General features: G+C 38.5%; 1 protein-coding gene across 1 annotated transcript; it reads right to left on the reverse strand.

Moving 5' to 3' along the window:
• Nucleotides 1–1,205: 1,205 nt before the first annotated feature.
• On the reverse strand, nt 1,206–19,140 carry mccc2 (methylcrotonyl-CoA carboxylase subunit 2). Its single transcript, XM_022198097.2, has 17 exons — nt 18,921–19,140; nt 17,971–18,037; nt 17,358–17,442; nt 17,043–17,144; nt 16,731–16,858; nt 16,185–16,297; nt 14,756–14,869; nt 14,466–14,530; nt 13,936–14,035; nt 13,757–13,852; nt 11,161–11,233; nt 10,977–11,053; nt 9,127–9,193; nt 8,658–8,814; nt 5,160–5,274; nt 4,038–4,123; nt 1,206–1,663 (listed from the first exon to the last, which is right to left on the reverse strand). Exons 1-17 carry the CDS (start codon nt 19,050–19,052, stop codon nt 1,546–1,548), a joined length of 1,695 nt encoding a protein of 564 aa, XP_022053789.1. The 5' UTR covers nt 19,053–19,140; the 3' UTR covers nt 1,206–1,545.
• Nucleotides 19,141–22,218: the final 3,078 nt, after the last annotated feature.

The following is a 22,218-nucleotide window of genomic DNA, read 5'->3' on the forward strand; positions in this document are numbered from 1 at the left end:
TTGTACAACAAAGCAAGATCTTGCCAGATATTGTGGCCAGACAAAAACATAAACTCACCCTTCTGTAGGAGAGCAGGCATGGAAGCCTGTGAGGGATTTCTGCTGCAATTAAGAGCTTTTTAAAGCAAGAGGGTGAATATTATCGTTATCATTTTCCCCGATTGTTCAAGATTTTAGCTTTCCATAAGTTGAAAACATGCATCGAAGTCTTTCTGAATCATCAGCTCTTTGTAGCTGTGGTGAGTTTTGCTACTCCAATGAACATCAAAACATCAAAAACTGCTGTTTGGCAATTCCTCCCACTCCCACAGTGACATTTGGTTAAAAAAAATGAAGGCATAACTAGGAAACCAGTTTAAAAAAAATTGGTTGTAGGAGGTGGTGGAGGATTTGTGTGTGGGCGGCACACGCATATCCTCCATGCATATCATGGCCCGAGTTATTTTCTGCTCTCCCTAAGGTGAGGCTCTCCACAGCCTCAGTGTACCAGCCACACAGCCGTACACACAGGAGCATGAAGGGCTTCCAGTTAAGCATTTTAACCAGCTGGCTTCATATAAACATTCAAATCCACTGCTGCACCAAATCCCTGGACTCAGAAAAGTCCTATGGAGCAAAAAGCTACTTGTTGCCAGAGTGAACTCACATGGTCTATACCAATATGTGAGCATGCCAACTGAGTGTTCACTTCAAGAGATAAATTGGGGAAAAAAAAGGAAAAAGAAGGAGGGAGCAAAAGAGAGGGTGGCCGGCTAAAGTTAAACTCTCACTCTGTGGCTCTGCTTCGGTACATAGCACAGTCTGCCTGCAGCATGTGGTAGAAGAACACAGCCTATTCATTCACCGCTACAACACAATACTGCACAGTTATAAATATGAAAAGCAAATGGAAGAGTGGCTCAAAAAAAAAAAAAAGAACTACAAGTGTCTCCGAACAAGAGGTAAGTGTGTATATAGAGAATCTGACTGAGCTTGGACGTCTTCAAAAAAAAAACAAACAAAAAAAAAAAACAGCTTTTCCGTTATTAGAACACCACTATGGGTTTTCTAAAAGACATTCGGCTTAAAAAATGAAAAGCGTCCTTCTACCGTCCCTCTAATCCTCACTCAGTCATAGATTTATGGCTAAACAGTGCCCCCTTATGAAGAGATGTTTTCACTCACACTCTGCTTGCAGGTGATCCCTGAATGAGAAAGATTGAAAATTTCAGTTTTCACATTGTTTTTTAATTCTCCATTTACAGTATTAATTCTTTTAAAAAAAAGAAAAGAAAACCCACCAAATGAAACATTTTTATAAGTACAGTTTCATTTACACTGGAATAGTAACGGTTAAGGCACAGCTTGACAGTGGAAATGTCCCACAAACACGCTTTATCGTCCAATCACATCAACTCCTGTGATTTCTTTCTTTTTTTTGTGTGTGTGTGTGTGTTTTATACCCTTAATCTGGTGACACATCACAAAACTACAAAAAAAACTAGCAAAACTACAGCACACATTTGTTATAAGCTCGAGGTCTATACCTGTATAAGCTAAACAGCATTACATCCTGAACACTCCAAAATGTGTCTTCTGCGATGGTGCATTGAGCGCTGCATCGAGGCTCAGTCCCAAAACCATACGAGTATCAGCAGGATCGATTATCCCGTCATCCCACAATCTGCAAAAAAAAAAAAAAAAAAAAAAAGTGCTTCACATTATTAGATGCCACCTGACAGGTCACTCATCTGATGCTTCTTGTAGTACTTGTCTAGCTGTACAATCAATTACTTTAATAGAGTGTCAAGATGTTGTTCGTCTCTCTGGATCACTCCAACGCTCATCTAGCTGTTTTAATACACTTGTAGAGGTTCAAAATAAGTTCATCAGATCTGCATTTCTCTTGGAGCGAGATCACATCTTCCATCATCATCTCAGATCAAAGTACATTTTTAGGAGTTATGCCAATATTAAAATTTACAAGTTACTTGACTGTAATCACATAAAAAAAAAGAGTGAATAAGAAACGATTCAACATTTTCGCATGTTTTATAATGTATGAAATAATAACATTTCACAACGTCAATTCAAATTACACTCGAAGAACTGCAGAATTATTAGGCAAAATCTATTTCTCTGGATTATCTTACCGTAAAACAAATCAGTCAACTCAAAAATGCTACTGAACCTCAAACCTGACCGTTCAACAAAGCATAAGTGATTTTCTGGAGTGCTGTCCTGCATAAAGATCAAGACCTTTGTGAAATGCCGCAGATTTCTTCTCGTACTGCTTCTCGAGCAAAACTGGCGGCAGGTTTCAGCGTTCAGCTCAAAAAGGTCTAATTAGCTCAACCTTAAAGACAGCACCCACACCAGTGCCCCTCCTCCACCTTGCTGGCGCTCGGCTCAAAGTGGTGCCCTGTGTCCATTAGTGATCCAGCCACAGGCCCATCCATCTGCTCCATCAGGAGTCACTCTCATTTTATCTGTCCGTACAAAAAAACCCCATGAAAAAAAAAAATCGCTCCTCGTGTATTTCTTGGCTCAATCCTGATGCTTTAACTTCTGAATCTTATTCAGTGGCGGTTTCAGCCGTGTTTATTGTAGCCACGTGTCTGAGCACTTCTACTGCACGAAGGTTGTGACTTGGAAATATGGTGGCACTGGAAGACAATGGATTGCTGATTCGGCTTTTAGTTTTCAGTTAATTTGCAACTTTTTCGTTTGGTTCGTGCGACCCTGTTGACTAACTGCAACTAAATATTTGAGTATCTGGTCGTATTAACTGAATAGTTCAGCTATTTCAAGAGTGTTGCATTCATTTGAAAAGCTTCTTGCTGACTAATAATTACGCACACTGTAGAGAAAACCATTCCTCATTTCACAAATTCTTACCTGAATACAGCTGAACCCATTGAGCATTGAAGTTGATACGGTTTAAAGTTGGAAAATGAGCATAGAAATTATGATAGTCAAAGTCTTCATGCTCCTAATAATTTACACGCAGTGTTGTGTACAACAAACCAACAACCTCCTTAGAAATCATTCACATATTATTCATGTACATACAAGTCTTTAGATAGTCAGCAGGGCCGCAACAGACAAATACTTTAAATACTGGTTAATGGGCTGGATATTTACTTGATTAATAATTTAGTTTTAAAAGGTCAAAAACCCAAAGTGACATCTTCAAGATGATGTTTGTAATCAAATACTAGACAGAATATATTACACTCGTGATTATAAAAGACTAAGAACGTAGCCAATCATTACACTTGAGAAGCGAGAACCAGCAGGTGTTTGTCAAAAGAAACCTAATCAATAATCAACAAAAAAAAATGTTGCAGCTCGAATAACCAGCAAGAAATTTTTATATAAATGAACACAAGATTTACTAATTTACACTCATCTGGTGAACGCCAACGCTGCACATTGTGATAATTATTGTGGCTTTGATTACTGGTCAATAAAGTCAGAATTTATGTGCTCCTCATCCTCCTGTTCTCCAGTTTTTAATCTAATTCACTGTTTAAAAAAAAAAAAGAGATGTTTTGAAATCTCCATTTAACCTCTACTAGAAAATTAATCTGTATCCTACGTGCCTAAATTTAGCGTTTAAAATTACTTTTAGGACCACAACACAAACAATTTCCCCCCACATGATTATTTGTAAGACCACCATCGTCTGATATGTGTTCTGCTCACATGACCGATGAAAATATCCCACTGCACCAAATGAAAAGCGAACAAGGCTCATATTAGCAACTCAACAGGACATCAAAAACACACTTGAAACACATCACAGCATCACTTCGCATTCCTGAAGAGTGTTTCTTGTGGTTTCTCGGTTCTTAGAAAAGCTGGATCACATGATTTATTGAAAAGACTTAAAAATAAAAAATTAGAAACGCACGCTGGGGGCCTGTCGGTAGCCCTTTGATTTCACAAAGAGCATTTTCTCTCAGTGATGGTGGTAAACTGCTACGATTTCTTGACATTTAAAAACTTCATACACACCTGCCTCATACATATGATGTTTCATTACCAAATCTCACCTAGCACTGGAGTAATACGGACTGCCTTCCTGCTCGAACCGCCGCACGATCGGCTCCTTCATGGCAGCCTCTTGCTCTGCTGTGAACTGTGAATAAATTGTGAAAACAGAATTAGGCAATAAGAACCTGAGCCAAAGGCATTTTAAAGGTTGTCTGAATTATTGAACGTGGAGTGGAATGTAAAGCTGAAAGGACACAGCCATTTCATTTGCCGCAAAGTGCAGTTTCATCAACTCGCGAATACAAACCAGTCCTTGTGAAAACAATAAAAAATAATGAAAACACTGAATAAATGCTGTAAAGCTTTTCATCGCTTATATAAACAGGGTGACCCACTGTAAATATTAGAAACACTTCTCAATATAAAACATTGCAAATCAAACAGTGACACATGCTATACATAGCTTTTTTTCCAATGGTTTCAACGTTAAGTAAACATTGCAGCCTTTATAAAATTTTGATCCACTGCAGGGCTGTTGTATCGCACTAAGTTTTAGCTGCGACAGCTTCACAAATAATGTATTGTGAATGCTACATGTTAGTTAAGGACAGAGTCACTGTCTGCAAAATCACTTCACTCCGATTGTTGTTTTACTGTGACTCTGAGTCGAGTTGATGCACTGATGGAAGCAGAGAGTGATGGCACTTGTCTCCTTCATGAATTTCTCATAGCACATGTGCAAAAAGCTCTCAACTGTTCACCTGAGTTCAACTGTGAAGATAAGCAGAATAACAATAGAAAAAAAACAATGTTTCAAATGTATTCAAAAACTGGCCCATAATTAGTTTTTGCTACCTTTTCATGTTGAACCTTCTTAAACATCATTGAAACGCCTGTCATGGGGGCACTGATGCGAGGTGTCGTTCTGAAGCTATTAATGCACTCTTAATACACCCATAACAGCACACCTGACACCGTTTAATTACAGTCATTTGCTGCACTATTCAGGATAAGTCATCACAGTAACACTTAACACTGATATAATTTTATCCTGCCATGTCAAACCATTACTGAAAGAAAAGTGTCTTTCATAATGTTTATGCTTTTGGCAGCAAATTCCCCACAGCTAATTCAAGCCCTTCCAGTGAGGCGCAGATGGGATGATTAATGTGAATCATTACCTCCTTCCCCTCGCGTGCCCTCTGATCCTTCGTGATTGTGGCCAGGACAGTAGCTGCCTGCTCGCCGCCCATTACAGAGATTCGGGAATTTGGCCACATGTACAGGAACCGGGGGCTGTGAAATGAGAAAGGACGTCAGTTTGCTTGTGTTTCAGGAGCTGAATCAAAAACGACGAATAAGACAACAAAAGAGCGATAAAGCATCATTTAAAAGGGCTTTACGTAAGAAAAGCACTACTTAAGATATATATATATATATATATATATATACCAAGTAGCATGTAATTCAAAAAGCCTAATCAAAGCTTAATCTCATTTTCCAAATTTTAAAAATCCCCAGAGCTTGTTTAAGTATTTTAAGAGAACTCTTAGCCCTTGTTTTACTAATCTGACACCAGGCAGTGTGCACAAAATGCAGACACACACAGTGAAGGGAAACTGTTTGGATTTTACACACTTTAACAGAGTTTTCTGTTTACAGGTCGTGGGGAGCAATAAAGCACAATAATAAAAAAAAAGAGGCCTTTGTAGATCACCAGAGAGCTATGCGATCTGATAAACTGCCTGAAGTAATGACATTTGAGGAAGACTACACCACATATATACACACACATAAAAATAATCAGTATGCAATGCTTTATTAAATTCTATTCATTTTTTTAAACAGAGAGGAATAAGTATTTATAGTTCTAAGATATCGCCTCACTACAACAGAATCGATGTCATGAAACAACCAAGTACACACTTTATTGGAAATGATAATGAAAAGATCAAGAGTCGGGTCACAGACTAGAAAGCACAAGTCAACAATGACACAAAGTTAATAAGGTTGTCAGTATTGCTTGTGGTGTATTATTACACCCTTGCCGAAGGGCATGGTGGACATTTTGTGGGACAGGATCACGTAATACCACATTCCTACACATGTCCACATAAAGTGTTAAGACGGAGATTGTCCATAGCACCATGCATCTTTGTGGCATCGTACCATTTGAATATGCATTTATCATAATCAACACGGCATTTTAAGTCACCCGTGGAAATAAGATCAAATGTGTACAAAGATCATAGTTTCACTGGCATACTTTGTAACAAAATAAACATGCATATTATATAATAGTCACTCATCAGAATGCATTTTTATGATAATTATCAGGTATTTGTTTTTTCTTGCTTCAGCTTTGCTTTCTTCAAAATAACCTCCTCTGCTTTTAACAACAGCTTGGCATATACAAGGCATTCGTTCCACAAGTTTTTTTTAAGGTATGTGCTGGGAATTGCATTCTAAACTTTAAGTTTATCAATGAGAGCCTGCTGTTCGTGGGACACACTTTTCTGACTGATCGATCCTATTAGTCCCACACAAGCTCAATTGGAGAGAGGTTTGGAGACTGAGGGGGTCAAACCATCTTACAAACAACACCTTCCACTTCTTTTTGTCTAGATAACTCCGACAGAGCTTGGAAGAACATTTAGAGTCTTAATCTTGCTGCAAAACAAACTCTGGACCCACAAGTCTTAGTCCAGATGCAACTGCATGAAGGTGGAGGATGAGTGGTACTGTTCCGTCTTCATGATACCCTTTACTTCAAACCAATCTCCTACTCTTATCACCCGTAAATTCTCCCCATACCATGGTACTACCACCTCTATGTTTTATTGTGGGTGTTAGGCATGGTGCTTTAAAATGTGATTTGAACCTGATAGTTCATACTTGCTTTTGTCGGTCCAAAGAACTTTTCTCCAATCATCATAGGTCCAATTTTTGTGTGCTTTTGCCCACTTTTTCTTGTTCTTTAGACAAAGCAGTAGTAGTGGTTTTTTTTTGCAGACACAGAACCCTTCAGACCAGCCTTTCTCAAATGTCTTTTCACAGTTGTCTGAGATATTGCTTTTGACCTTGTCATGTTGCTTTCCTCCTTTACTTGTGGTGCTGTTTTCCACCAGTCTCTCTTACTGGTGACAATAATGTGTTTGTCCTCTGCTGTAGTAACCCTCTTCCAGACCTTTTTCTATCATCATAACTTCCAGTTTCCATTAGTCTCTCCAGGGTGTAGTGAACGCCTTTGACATCATTTAGGGTCTTACAATTTCTCTTTCAGTGTATCCTTCTTTCCTCAATGTACAAATCTGTACTCTTGTTTCTTTACTCAACTGCTTCTTTCAGGCCATTTCTGTGGTAGCTTGTCATAGATATGGAGACAGTTGAGATTTATTGGAATTTTTCTATGGAAACTCTCAAAAGCCAGAGAGCTAAAATGAATTACTGAAAACAGCAATTTGTATTTTACTTTTGTACTGAAGTTGTGACTCTTGCAATTTTTCTCAACCTTAAAACTAAGCCCTTCTTTTGTTAAGACTTATTCAGCAATTGTCTGGTAACTTCAATGAATACCTAAAGGTGAATTGAGGGAAATGGTGCATGTCAATGAAAGCAAAGTCTGTCAGAATTCATATTGGTTTTTAACCCTTTACGCTTCAGTGCGTAGTAGGTGTACCGCCGGCGGTACACCTACTAATTTGCATAGGAATTTCAAGAATGTCCGACGGCTGCAAACGTGATTATACAAACACTATACGCCGATGGAAAGCTTAGATTCTCATGAATCCGCCGGTATAAACCACTTTCAGATGTGATAACCACAGCAGGTGAGAAAAACATATTTGTCCGACAAAAACGAATATTCATCCTTCCGTTCTCTATACACGGCTTCAACGCACACAGCGCGACTCACATTTCCGGGTTCATTATTACACACAGAAAAAAAGATTCCACACAAAACGGCCATAATCCAACCTTTTACATCCAGATGGCACAAGCCAGTAAACTATTTTGTCCAAAACATGTCCTGAAGTCGGTATAAAATCCACGAATCGGTCGTTTTCAAGGAAATGCACCTCGCGATGTGTGATATTCCCCGTATTTTTCGTAATTTTTTTTATTTAAAAATAGAATATTAGCGATTTTTTGTACTGAAAACGGCTGGAATTGACTGAAGCTTAAATGGTTAAGAAAGGCCCTATGAACAGAAACTTGAAGTTGCTTACAAATGTTTTTCCTGTATTGGCCTCGTTTCCACACTTTTGGCCTTTAGTGTATATATTCAAATTTATCATTTCCAGTTTTGGTGGCGTGCTCTTGAGTAACAAAAAAAATTCTCTCTAAGGAATTATGAAGCAGCCCCAAATGGTAGCAAAACTCAGAAAATTTTAATTAAAATGGATGCTTTTTATGATAAAATAGGTTTTCATCTTTGAACAAGGGTTAACTCTGAAAACATCTTGTACTACTGTCACAAAAGGCCACTTCCAACGCGTGTGAATCAGCCAAGGGCGACTCATTAGTCAACAACTGTACAGCATTTTCAGTACATTGTTCACTTAAATTATGCCCACACATGCACTGATCTTCAGAATTTTGGACAACAGCTCATGGCCAGTCCATTCACTTGTGTTGTTACGGGTGCCGTCTTTTTACTCTAAGAAACATCATCATACCTGTAAGCTCGGCCACACATGCCGTAGTTTCCTGCACCGTAGGAGCCGCCTATGATAACTGTAATCTTGGGTACATTGGCACAGGCAACTGCAGTAACCATCTTGGCTCCATCCTTGGCAATTCCTCCTGCTTCATACTCTCTACCCACCATGAAGCCTGAGATGAAGATGGAAAATAGAGACAGTAATTGAAAACTGTGCGAGACTGAGTGTTGTTATCACGAGGGAAAATTTGTGTTAAAGATCATGAGTAACATGTAAAACTGTGGGATTGCAGAGACAGATTTGTACATAATCTCATGTGGTCTGATTGGGACTTGCACTGTGGCATTATATTTTGTATAATCACATATCATTTTGCAGCAAATACATTGATAGTTTTTTTCATGTAACACAAAAAAGAAAATCCACAACAGAACAAAATCCCAAATGTCAATAATTCCCAACTGCCAGCAGACTTCCCACTAACCTGTTATGTTTTGGAGAAAAATAAGCGGAATGTTTCGCTGGCAGCATAATTCGATGAAATGCGTCCCCTGAAAATAAAAATTCAAATATTCAGTAAATGTAATACATTCCCAACGTTGGGGAACAACTACCCAGACGTAAAAACACAGACAATAACAATCACAACTTTAAAAAAATATGTTGGTAATGATTTATTGTTGCAGGCAACTCATGAAAAAAATGATAATATAAATTTTAAATGAACTGCCAAAAGAAGCAACAGTGTAAATATGGAACACAGAACATGTGTACATACTGAACTGCTGGGGATAATATCTGGTCAACAGCTTACTGAAATGTCTGGATCACACAACAGTTTGTGCTTTCACAGGAAGCTCCAAACTTGTTAAACATTCCCTGAAGTGTTTGAATCTCCCTAGAGATCAGTTAGCTTGATATCTGGCAATATCGAAAACTCAGTGAATACTGTCTGACGAATGAGATGGAGGTCTCAATTCAATCATCCACTTCATCTGAGACAAAATGAGTCGGGGCAAAAACGAGCCGCCTTAGGATGGAGGTCATCTGGCTTCGCGCTGGTTTCGCATTTACCGGATTTTAGCTTGAATGTGAAGAAGCTGAATAGCCCTCAGCTGTGCCAGAAAGAAAATCACTACACAAAACGGAGCTGCCGGAAGCCATTGAAACAGGCAAACAAGGACAAAAGACTGTGCACTATGTGGACACAACTCATTTCCATATACTTTGTATTGCTAAATTGCTCAGGTGTTTTCTTTATTTTGGCAGTTACCTCTGCTGGCTGTCTTTCAGTGAAGCAGCTTGCTTTGCATTGCAAAGTATAAACGCAAGCTGGAAACAATGTGAGAGATGGCTGCCCATTATAAACTGTCACCTGGTGAAAAATAATCCATCAGTTTGCCTCTGAATGCCTGCACAACAACAGATATCTAATGGTTTCTTTGATGCCTCTCCTTTTCACCAACACAAATACCTGGGGAAAAGCTTTTAACACTTTCACAGTTTGCATAACAGAAACCTGGATCTGTCTTAAGCGATGACAGCATGTCTGAAAAATGCATCTCGAAATGTAGGTTCTGTATTGATTTTTCTTCAAGATGCTCCCCGAGCATGTCTGTTCCACATCTGTGCCTGTCTGCAGCACTGTGCCAGTCCCTTTTGACTATAATTACACTGATGAGACAGCCAATGCTTATACCATCATGTTAAGACCTCACAGAATAAAACGAATTAGAGGAGTCTTCTTTCAGGTCAAGCTGGTTACCCAATTCAAAACGTGGTAGGAACAAATTATTAGTCTATAATCACAAATTCAGCTCCTCATCTTCGCTAAGCCTGTGTAAAGTTCAGCTCTGTTCACAGCAAATTGGGCTGCAAATGAAGTGAATTATATTGAATGAGAACTATGATTGTCTGTTGTCCATGGTTTCTAAAAGCTATAGGCATTCATCAGAGCACTCATGACATGATGCAGACGAGTGAAATTTGAGAGTTTATTGCATGAGAAATTCTGTACCTCAACTGTGAAGGGTCAGTGCAAACCAGCTACTAAGACTAAAGCCGTCTCATGAGGGAAACATTGATATTCAGTATTGTAAGCAGCAGATCTCTGAGGAGAATACTATCTGAGCGGCTACACTATTGTGTTTCAAGTCCTTGACATTTTGAGAGGCACATAACTAGTACAAAGCTCAAGCATCCAAAAATTCAACATAATCATGGTGCTCAACTTTTTACACCACACAGGTGCTGCCTGTGTAGTGAGTTTATTTATTCTATAGAGAACACTCAGTTTAACCATTCAGTATGCATTTGGGAAGAAAGTATATTTACCTTTTTTGCAGACTCTGAAAACAATACTCCGTTGTTGCCAATGATTCCAACAGGGTAGCCGTATATTCTTGAAAATCCTGAGCAGGTGCACATTGGAAATCAAATGGGGAGACTGTAGTTTCAACAGAAGACAAGGCACAATTTTTGGGGCAATAAAAATTGAAAACAATATCATCCCACATACCCGTGACAAGTGTGTCTCCATAGAATGCCTTGAATTCATCGAATTTACTGCCATCTACGATTCTGGCAATGACCTGAAAGCCAGAGATAGAAAAAGCTATAAAGCAATGTTAAACAACAGCACTGGCGACGGAAAACAGAGACGACTTGAGCAACAACATTACAACAAATATTATTTAAGTGATTTTATTAAAGTGATCTAAGAGCACCCTGTGTTGAATAAGCCAGATTTGAAAAACTTCTGTAAAGATGGTACAGTCAGTTGATCCTGCAAACTAAACGAACTGTCAATACTGTTCTACACTACAAACACTTTGGCATCTCCAGAGTTACCACTAATTCTTGCTCCTGGGTCTACATCAAGAATCAAAAACACAGGCTTTAAAACAAATGGGAACATCTGGCAAGCTCTGTCAGAGAGCAAAAACAAAGTGATTGAAGCCAACCACCCATTATCGACTCTGTTTCTCATAGAAGAACCTGACAGCTTAATGCATTCAGAACCAGTAAAGGCCAGGTTTGTTGTATTTTTTTCCTACATCTTAAGAATAACAGTGCGTCTATGTGCTATATTTCATCATTTCTGCTTGTAGTACTCTAGCAAATCTAATTAATGGTATGGTTCTACTTAACACAGATTAAACAAAGGGTCTCACAGCAAAGTAATATCTAATTAGCTGTCTGAGTGAAGCTAAGGAATGATTTTAAATTATCATTATGCATCTTCACGTAGTAGCTTCTCCTCTCACATAAACAACATACCATGTTTACATCACATATATAAATACACGAGTGAAATTCAAGGATGCCCCACTATTAAGAGTCTTGGAAAGGTGTTGGTCCACCACACAGCTTCAATGTTCTTTCACACTGAATCTCTAATTAAATGTACTGGGGGGATGGAAAACCATTCCTCCAAAAGATATTTCCTCATTAGGTGTGCTGAGTATGTATTAGATGTGAGTAACATGTCAGTTCAAAATCTCCCAAAGGTGTTTAACCCTTTAAGCTTCAGTCAATTCCAGCCGTTTTCAGTACAAAAAAAAAAAAATCGCTAATATTCTATTTTTAAATAAAAAAATTATGAAAAATACAGGGAATATTGGACGGGCATTGCGAGGTGCATTTCCTTGAAAATGACCGATTCGGGGATTTTATACCGACTTCAGGACATGTTTTGGACAAATAGTTTACTGGCTTGTGTCATCTGGATGTAAAAGGTTGGATTATGGCCGTTTTGTGTGGAATCTTTTTTTTGTGTGTAGTAATGAACCCGGAAATGTGAGTCGCGCTGTGTGCGTTGAAGCCGTGTATAGAGAACGGATGGATGAATATTTGTTTTTGTCGGACAAATGTGTTTTTCTCACCCGCTGTGGTAATCGCATCTGAAAGTGGTTTATACCGGCGGATTCATGAGAATCTAAGCTTTCCATCGGCGTATAGTGTTTATATAATCGCGTTTGCAGCCGTCGGACATTCTTGAAATTCCTATGCAAATTAGTCGGTGTACCGCCGGCGGTACACTGAAGCTTAAAGGGTTAATTGGGCTGAGATCTGGTGATGAAGGCCTTAACAAACGAGTCGCATCAGTTTCACACTCTTCTCTGTTCCATATGGACGACGACAACGTTCTCTTTGGAAGAAAATGTTTCATCACAACATAAAAGTAAGCATTCTTGAAAAAATTACTGGCAGCAATGCGTCAAACTATGACGACTAGTGGATCCAAATCATAGCAGCAGAATATCTCTTCAACAGCATAACATAGCCACTGGATTCCCTTAATGCAGGTTTTTTCCCCCCTTTGTATCACTGAAACCTTGGTAGGCAGCAAATTTTTTTTTGCCATCACTGGGCAAAAATCCCATAATAACCTTTCAGCATACTGTAACTGTATGTGGTCTTGGAGAAAACTAGACTTCTGCACCTCCTTCTGGCTCCATTTCAGGCTTTAGAACATCTACCCCCTTGATGGGAGACTTTGGGCAAGCACAAGTGTTTTCAAAGTGAGGAAGTAATCTGTTGGTGATGCAACAAATGCAAATATGCTTGTGTGTCCATTCAGATAGTAGATGGTAGTCTGATTCAACAGTGGAAAACCCTGCAGGAAAAGCTGTTATTCCAGGATTGGCAACAAATGCCTTGACCACAGAGCCACACAAAGAGAAAGAAATTCTGACAATGAACACGATAAAACGTCAAGTAAAATCTACATTCTGACCTTGCTGTCCCTACTGGAAAGGGAAGCTGTTAAATTCTCTCTATATGTGTAATAGTTTGTAATTAGATTGTGTTGATATATTTACCATGCAAGCCACAGGTGAAAGGCTATGGTGATAGTTGCTAATAGTTAAGCCTTCTGTTAATTGTAGACTCACAGATACATCTAATTCAATTTCATGCTTATGATCATGTTTGTGTTGCACATATGAAGGGCATGCATCCGCCTGTGTTCACTAAGAAAACTGTACTTTTAAAATTCTGTTTCATCTTTTCCAGATTTCTGTATACCCTGCTTCAAGATAAATGCACATGTTTGAACAAATCCTGAAGCCTTTAACTGCCTTAATCCAATGTGCAGGAAACCAGACAAATACCTCTCTGACATCAAAGTTGCGTTTCAAGTTGTCTCCAACTATGCCATAGAGTTCATCGGCAGGATAGAGAGGATCTTCAGAAGGTTCTATATTAACCTGAAAACAGACTCCGTTTCAATAGAAGGCACAAACAAAATAACTTAAATGTAATTGGTAATGATTATAATCACTGGACTGACCTCAATCTTTGGCTTGTGGTTGAGGTTTCGTACTGCCTTTCTTGCTAAATGGAGTGCATGGTCATCGTCCAAAGCGTAGTGGTCTGTCACGCCAGATTTTCTGTAAAACGCGCAACAAATCAATCACTCCGAAGATATTATAGCACATAAATCACTCCTCAAATCATTATAGATAGGACTGTGAGTGTCTATGAATCTGGAATAAACACATACTGTAGCTAAACATAATCTTCTGCTTGTTTGCTATAAAGTCATGAAAATATAATAAGAGTGAAAAACAAATGCCACTTTGTGTGTATGACATTGCACAGTGTTAACAAAAGCACACATTCACACAAGCATATGCAAAAGGCATCAATTCCCCACAGACAAGATTCTGAATAACATTCAGGAAATCCGAATTTGCATATTTTGCAAAAGATGCTGATCTATCTCTGTGGGATTTAAGGGCTAAAATGAAAAAACTTAGAGAACTTTGGACCACTATCCCATAAAGTCCATAAATTTGGTGAAAAATGCTGTGCTCATACTTGCAGTGTAGATCAGCACCACCAAGGTCCTCTGCAGAAACTTCTTCCCCAGTGGCAGCTTTGACCTATTAGGACCGAGGCACAACCAAAAGGAATTACGTTCTCCGACACATCATCCCTGCAGTACGTAATAATTCACTTGCGTGCAGCAGTGATATTATATGTCAAGTTCAAAGATATTGCCTGGTACATGAATCACAAATGGAACCTACTTGACTCTATAAAATCATACGTGATACATATTCGTCTGACTGTCACATCATATTTCAAATAAGGAAATATTGGCAAACCAGCGGAGGTCCTCCAAGAAAAATGGTTCCTTGCTTCCGCACAATAATACTCTCATCTGCCATGGCTGGTACATACGCTCCTCCAGCAGTGCATGAGCCCATCACAACAGCAATCTTGAAGAGTGAAAAAAAGAGAACAGTCCGGCCTAGTCATACGCATGTACAATATTAAAGAGCCCCTCCAGGCATCTTCTCAGATAGATAAGATACTCTGCTCTGGTTTTTCCCTATAAAAGTTATCTGATTATCTCGTCTGAAATTAAAATGCCATCTTCAACTACTCGGCCATTCAAAAATTAAAATATCATTTTCCCATTTGAAACGTTTAAATATGGACACAAAATGTCGCCCACTTCACAGCTCTCAGCATAGACTCGCTTCAGGCATCGAGCTGTCAAACAGGCCAGGAATGTATTGCAAATTAGTTGTAGATGCACACTTTAAACTTCAACTCCAGGTGAGCTCGGTGAAGCTTTTGACTTTCAGCAGAATAATGAGAAAACAGTCTTCTAGTGGCAAAGTCTGAACATACATTATTCTGCAAAGTGAAGGTCAAAAATCCAAGAAAAGTGATTTCTGAAAAACTTTCCCCTTTTCAGCAAATGAAATTGAAAACAGCCTTCTGGTTGTAAGCTTTGCACGTGTGGTCTTCTTGCACAGCGAAGGTCAAATTTGAACAAATACACCTTTTCTGAGTGGAGAGGACCTTGGGCATCAAGGCCAAGACATGAAAACTGTTGTAGATCAAGTGCTTTGCTTTATTTCACAGTGTAATACAAGCACAGGGGAAATTATGAAACCCACGTGCTCTTTGAAAATGAGTGGACGATGCAGAAATAATGGCTGAACCAGTAGGAATTTTGACTTGTGTTTGCTTTGGCATGTGCAGATTTTGACAATTTCATGGGCACTAAGAGGTGGAAATGAACCTTTAGTAATTTAGAGGTAAACCTTGGAAAAGCAAACATGACACAGAGAAATAACTATAAAAAAAATAGGAATAAATACAACAAAATTAGCAAGAATTATGATCTTCATTACACCTGTTGCATTTTTCCACATTTTCCCCAAACAGCATGGCTTTTCTTTTGTTTTTAAGTAGAAGCACATCTTTTCTTAAGTAGAATATAACAAATGGATTTCAGTTGCCTAAAAACAATGAAAAAATGATTAGTCTACAGCTGTGTCGTTCACTGAAATACACCATCTCTGCTCTGTGATATTGCTTTCAGACATGTTCTGCTGGAAAGAACTAGTCCACAAAAAAAGGCGAGAATTCTTAAATTACAACTATGCAAGACAGCAACAAAACGCTATTTTAAAAGTCAGTGATCGAGGGGAGACAAACAAATTATGAACCCACTCTGCCGCTGCTGTATGCGTTATGTAATCTGCATGTGATATTCAGTGTGAACCTAACAAGTATCACCTGTGATATTCCCTCTGAGGACAGCCTGGCCTGGTTGAAGAAAATGCGTCCAAAGTGATCTCTGTCTGGAAAGACGTCGGCCTGTCTGGGCAGATTGGCTCCTCCAGAATCCACTGTAGGAAATCACATCACATATTTAGAGAGCTAACTAATTATTATCAACACCTCATTCTTTGGCAATATTACAGACTCGCAATTTTCCCTTATATAACTTGCTGCCTGCAACTCTCAGCCAAAGCCCTCTGGGATGTCCCGAGCCTACGTACTGACAAAAAAAAACTTTGATTCCTCCCACAGGGCCCTTGGAGAGGAGACTTGGCTGACAAAGTTGCTGAATTTCATAAACACAACTTCAAGTACAGTATGCTCATTTTATAAAGGCACTGAAATACATCTTTTGAATTTCTCTTTATCTGGGGATTTTAGATTTATTGTGTTTTGTTTTTTTAATTTACAGTTGCGATGGTCAACATTTGTTTTATTTTCTCCCCCTTCTTATAGGTGAATGTTGTCTTACCAAAACCTCACAAATATGGAATTACTCACCCAAGTAAATGCACGGTAAGTGGTTCTGCTGGGCTATTTCTTGTGCACGAAGGTGCTTCTTTACTGTAATTGGGTAGTATGTTCCTCCTTTGACAGTAGCATCATTTGCAACAATAACACACTCCACTCTATGAAAAAAAAAAAACATTAAATCGTCTTAATTGCACCTAGAACACTTGAGTGAAATTCCATGGCTATAAATCCACATTTTGGCCACATTTAACCAACTGTCACTCATTAACACATTAGAACCAAACTACTTTTAAAGAGGCAGCTGACTTGGTAAATGTCAGAAATGTTCATAGCACTTACCCAGAAACGCGGCCAATCCCAGTAATTATACCGCCTGCTGGGACTTCCTCTGTGCCATATAACTCATATGCTGCAAATTGGGAAAATTCCAGAAAAGGACTCCTGCAAAAAAAAGAAGAAAAAAAAAGGCAAAATGTGGATGAGAAACGAACCATCTACTATTTATCCTCCTCTCCCTGTGCTTCAGTCTACCCGTCCAATGGTTTATATAAGGACATCAAACCAGAGCACTACAAGTTTTATGCATCTAGAGGGTATGAAAGAGCCATGAATTTTGAATCTGTCAGAATCCCAGATAGAAGCAAATGATAATACCATGGATCCAGCAGCTTGTCTATACGCTCTCTAGGCAAGAGCTTCCCACGAGAAGTATGACGTTTTCGTGCTTTTTCTCCACCACCTGGATTATAAAACAAAAGGCAAATTGCAGGTAAACAAATACTATACTGACACTTCAGTTAGTTTAGTGACTTAATTACATGTGTGAAAGTGTAGATTCAAACCTAAACTTTAAGTATAACCTGGCTCTAACCCAGAGCCTCCACATTAAAATTAAGAAGAACATTTTTCATTCTGTATTTATACACAGTAATTTACTCAAGTTAGTCTCTATCTTTTATTAAATGAAGAAAGTTAATTAAGTGCAAGTTGTTCTATGAAGGCAATAAATTAATGTTAAAGTCTAAGAACCAAGAAGCAGGTCCTTATAGCCGTAATCATCCGCAAGTGGATCCTTCAGTCTAAAATGAATTGAAAGGCTTTAATGCAGGTGTTTTGTAGACAATTTTATCACCCACACTGCCTGACCCCAGATAATGTCTGACTAATTTGCACTGCTGGAATTAAAACAGAAAGTGGTGTTTGTACCTTGTAGCAATCTGAACGTGATGGCTTTACATTGTAAGTGTGCTGCAGTGTTTACACTTACCCAAACTAATCTTTTCTGCCCGGCTTCTCAGTTCATCAACAAGCACTTTCATTCGGTCATAATTCTCCTGAAAAATAACAAGAGTACATGCATTGCTGTTTTGTCCTTGGTGCTATAGGACTTGTACTGATCACAATTTGTGATCTATGCTGGCACCACATCAGGAAACCAATGGCAAAACTGAAGATTGGCTGAAGTAACTTAACCTGAACAAGTAAGGTATAACATTTGGTTAAGTGAACTGATTCTTTAGAGGGAGATTTAAAAAAAAAAAAAAGACATTTATTTACACATTCATCTCTGTTGATGTCAAAAATGTGTGTACTTTAATGAGTCCTTCTGCAAGCTGAGAACATAAAGTGCATGTGTCTGTGGTGCCATCCAGTGCCACTTTTTGGTGTTACATCAGTGAAAATTAATGTTCCTGAATGTGGACCTCAAGTACAAACAGTTACACTGATGCATCATGACTCAAATGATTCAATTATAACTTTAAGCCAACAATTTTATAGGCGTTAAAACCCTATAGGTATACACATATAAAAAAGTATTAAGTTCTATATGATTACATTTTTCGAGGTGTTTATGTGAGAAGTACTGCTGGATCCAATCTCTTTCTGGGGTTAACATTTGAACGACGGGGTGTGTTTAAGATAGACTTTGTCCCTTACCAAATGCAACTTCCACTGTTTACCCTCAGGCAAATGTTCTCCACTCAATTGTCAAAATGATGCTAAAACATTAGCTTCCAGAGGTTTTGACCTCTAAAATTAGTTCCTTAAACTATTACCTTCGTGCTTGCCAAGAATAATAGACTTATGAGTGATTTGTAGCTTGTCTGTCAGGTGTGAGCCACCTACACCAGGTGAACAGGTATCGCTGACATTAGCAGCGAGTCGAAATGGAACGTTACATTTTAGCTAGCAGACGTTAGCAACATGCTAACATACCTGATATTCAGAAGACAGTTTGTCAGGCTGAGAGCCTATTGGAGCTACTTTATCGGCGTGGTACGTTCTGCTGCAAACCAACGGTAGACTCCTGCAACGAAGCAACCACGGTCTGACAGATTGCAGAAGCATTTTGATGCCCACCACTAACTCAACGCGAAACTTCTAGCAGCTAGCTTGCTATCAGTCCAGCGGAGTTCTTCTTCTGTGGTTCTTGCCAGCGGAAATAAATTCCACAGCGTCACCACTGATTGGTGGAAATTGATGCTGCCAGATTTCAGGAGGAGGGTTAAATGATTGTGAACACTGAAAAAACATTTCAATATTTTTTTTTCTTTCTTATTTTCTTATTTTTGAGATGAAGTCATTTACCACTACAAATATGTTCCCATTAATAACTCTACAAAAGCAACAAAACTGACCTTGAATTTCTTGTCCATTATTTTGTCAGTTCACTGTTCTTAAAGTCATAAATGAATATTCATGACTTTTTTCTTAATTAAAAAAAAGTTCACATTGACAACATATAACATCAACATTCATTCATGTGTCAATCAGATATATTCAATTGATCAGTAGTCAATTGAAGTCATAAATGAATTCATCATTTCAAATTTCAAAGTTCATTGTTAAAGCCTTCTGTACCTAGACCAGGCTATATCTTTTTTTAAATTATTTATTTATTTTTAACCTTTATTTATACAAGTAGTCTCATTGAGACACTGGGTCTCATTCTCAAGAGAGACCTGTGCTCAAATAACATAACAAGACAACACGAGTCACTGACAAACAACACTAAGGAATCTGTACTAGACAATATAATAATATAACACTGAGTTACAGACAGCTTCATGACAAAACACAACATAGACATCGAAATGGATGTGCAAAGCACCAGGCAATGAACAAGTCTTTAATAAGTTCTATAATATATGTTATTAAAACACAACCAGCTGCTGTTTTCTGAAGGGTTCCTCATCATGGCACATTCAATGAAGAGGCCACTTAGTAAAATTATTACTAAAACTAATTGTTGGATTCCCTTACTGTTGGCCTAAGTTGGAGAATTTTTTAAGCAGGTTCAATAACATATGTGTCATTCACTTATTGTGATCAGCCGTTTTACTCACATAATTTTGAGTTTTAAAGGAAGAGGAAAAATACCATATTTCTTGCTGGAGTTTTCAAATCTCACTTTGGCCTGCTTGTAATGATAAGGAGACTTTCTGTATCTCAAAATTCTCCCATGTGTCTCTTTTCCACAGAGACCAGGTATTTTTATTTTTTAAATGGGCTTAATGTTTGGTTTGAAATTGTTGAATTTATACTGAAATCAAGACACTAAGCTGAGTATGGTGGTTCAAAGCTGCCACCATGTGGATTTTAAAAGCACTGCAACCTTTCATATACATGCATATATTTGTATGTTGAAGGTACATTAATCTGTTCACCTGTCTTTTTCTTTTTTAAAAAAGAATATAGTCCTCATAAACTAAAGCATTAAATTATTATTAATTATGTTAAATTTAGGATAAAATTGGGTTTGGGTGAAGGTAAGAGCAAGGGTTTTGGTAAGCTTTAGTAAATATAACTCTTCAGGAAACCTACATTAACAAAATGTTTGATAAATCAAACGTTTGGACACAATTTCTTATTCAATGGTTTTTATTTATCTTAATTATTTTTCTACATTGGAGATTAATACTGAAGACATCAAAACTATGAAAGAACACATATGGAATTATGAGTAAACAAAAAAGTGTTAGACAAATCAGAATGTGTTTCATATGTTCGGTTCTTTAAAGTAGCCCTCTTTTGCTTTGATTACTGCTTTGCACACTTTTGGCATTCTCTAGATGAGCTTCACAGGTAATCTCCCGGAACTGTGTTTGAATTAACAGGTGTGCCTTGTCAAGAGTCAATTTGTGGAATTACTTGCCTTTTAATATGTTTGACACCATCAGCTGTGCTGTGCAGAGGTAGGGTTAGTACATAGTAGATAGCCCTATTTGACTACTGTTGTGTTCCCCATAATATGGCAAACACCACTCAACTCAGTAAAGAGAAAAACAGTCCATCATCATTTTAAGACATGAAGGTCAGTCCATCCAGAAAATTTCACGAACTTTGAATGTATCCTCAAGTGCAGTCACAAAAATCATCAAATGCTCATGGCTCCTATGAGGACCTAGGTAGGGAAAACCAACAGTTACCTCTGCTGCAGAGGATAAGTTTATTAGAGTTACCAGCCTCAGAAACTGTAAATTAACAGCACCTCAGATTAGAACCCACAAAGATTCTTCACAGAGTTGTAGTAGCTGACACATCTCTACATCAGCTGTTCAGAGGACAACGGTTTACTTCCTTGTGTGACACAGAAAAGGTGAGCAGATGACCTCTTCATGCATGGTTCTCACCATGAAGCATGGAGGAGGAGGTGTGATCAAGTAGGGGTGCTTTGCTGGTGACAATGTTGGGAATTTACTCAAAGTTGAAGGTACACTAAACCAGCATGGCTACCACAGCATCCTGCAGCATCATGCCATCCTATCCGGTTTGAGCTTACTGAGACCATCATTTATTTTTCAACAGGACAATGACCCCAAACACACCTCCAGGATGTGTAAAGGTTGTTTGACCAAAAAAGAGAGCGATGGAGTGCTATGTCAGATGACCTGGCCTCCACAGGCACCTGACCTAAACCCAACGGAGATGATGTTTCCAAACTTTTGACTGGTATACTGTACTTTAATTTCACTCATTAGGTAGAAGTTTGAGCTTCATTTCTCTCCGATGCATTTGAACAGATTAACTTCGGGAATTATTCTCCATTCATTATAAGTTCTTCTTTGCACAAAATACTGTATTTCCCAACATGTACACAGACAACTCTAGTTCACGACATGCTACACCAAGACTGAAATCAGTGCAGAGAAAAAAGGCTTGTCTTGTTCAGAAATGAGAACTAAAGTTGCTTTTAAGTGGAAATCAGAGTTAGCCTAAAAGCTTCAATAAAACATCCCTTCTGACCCGAGTGCTTTGTTCGAGCTGGAGTACATTTGGGAGAGTACGGGCTGAAGAGCATTCAACACCAAGAGCTTTTAGTTCATTTGGTTTTAAGAGGCCTTTCTCCTCCAACGCTTCCACCTATTCTATCGGCATGCATAGAAATGTCCATGACCTCCACTCAAATGGCTGCTCCTGTTTTCTTAGGAAATGTACAATCCTCCACTCTCAGCGTGAACTTAAACCCCTCTCACTCATCCAGCTCTCTCTACTTTCCCGCAACCCCTGAACC

This window comes from Acanthochromis polyacanthus, chromosome 7 (genome assembly GCF_021347895.1).
Source record: "Acanthochromis polyacanthus isolate Apoly-LR-REF ecotype Palm Island chromosome 7, KAUST_Apoly_ChrSc, whole genome shotgun sequence".
Taxonomy (NCBI): domain Eukaryota; kingdom Metazoa; phylum Chordata; class Actinopteri; family Pomacentridae; genus Acanthochromis; species Acanthochromis polyacanthus.

Coding starts and splice junctions, on each gene's coding strand:
- mccc2 (XM_022198097.2), bottom strand. CDS start 19,052: ATGCTTCTGCAATCTGTCAGACCGTGGTTGCTTCGTTGCAGGAGTCTA. Junction 17,443..17,970: donor GGCAGAAAAGATTAGTTTGG/GTAAGTGTAAAC, acceptor TTTATAATCCAG/GTGGTGGAGAAAAAGCACGA. Junction 13,853..13,935: donor ACCACAAGCCAAAGATTGAG/GTCAGTCCAGTG, acceptor GTCTGTTTTCAG/GTTAATATAGAACCTTCTGA.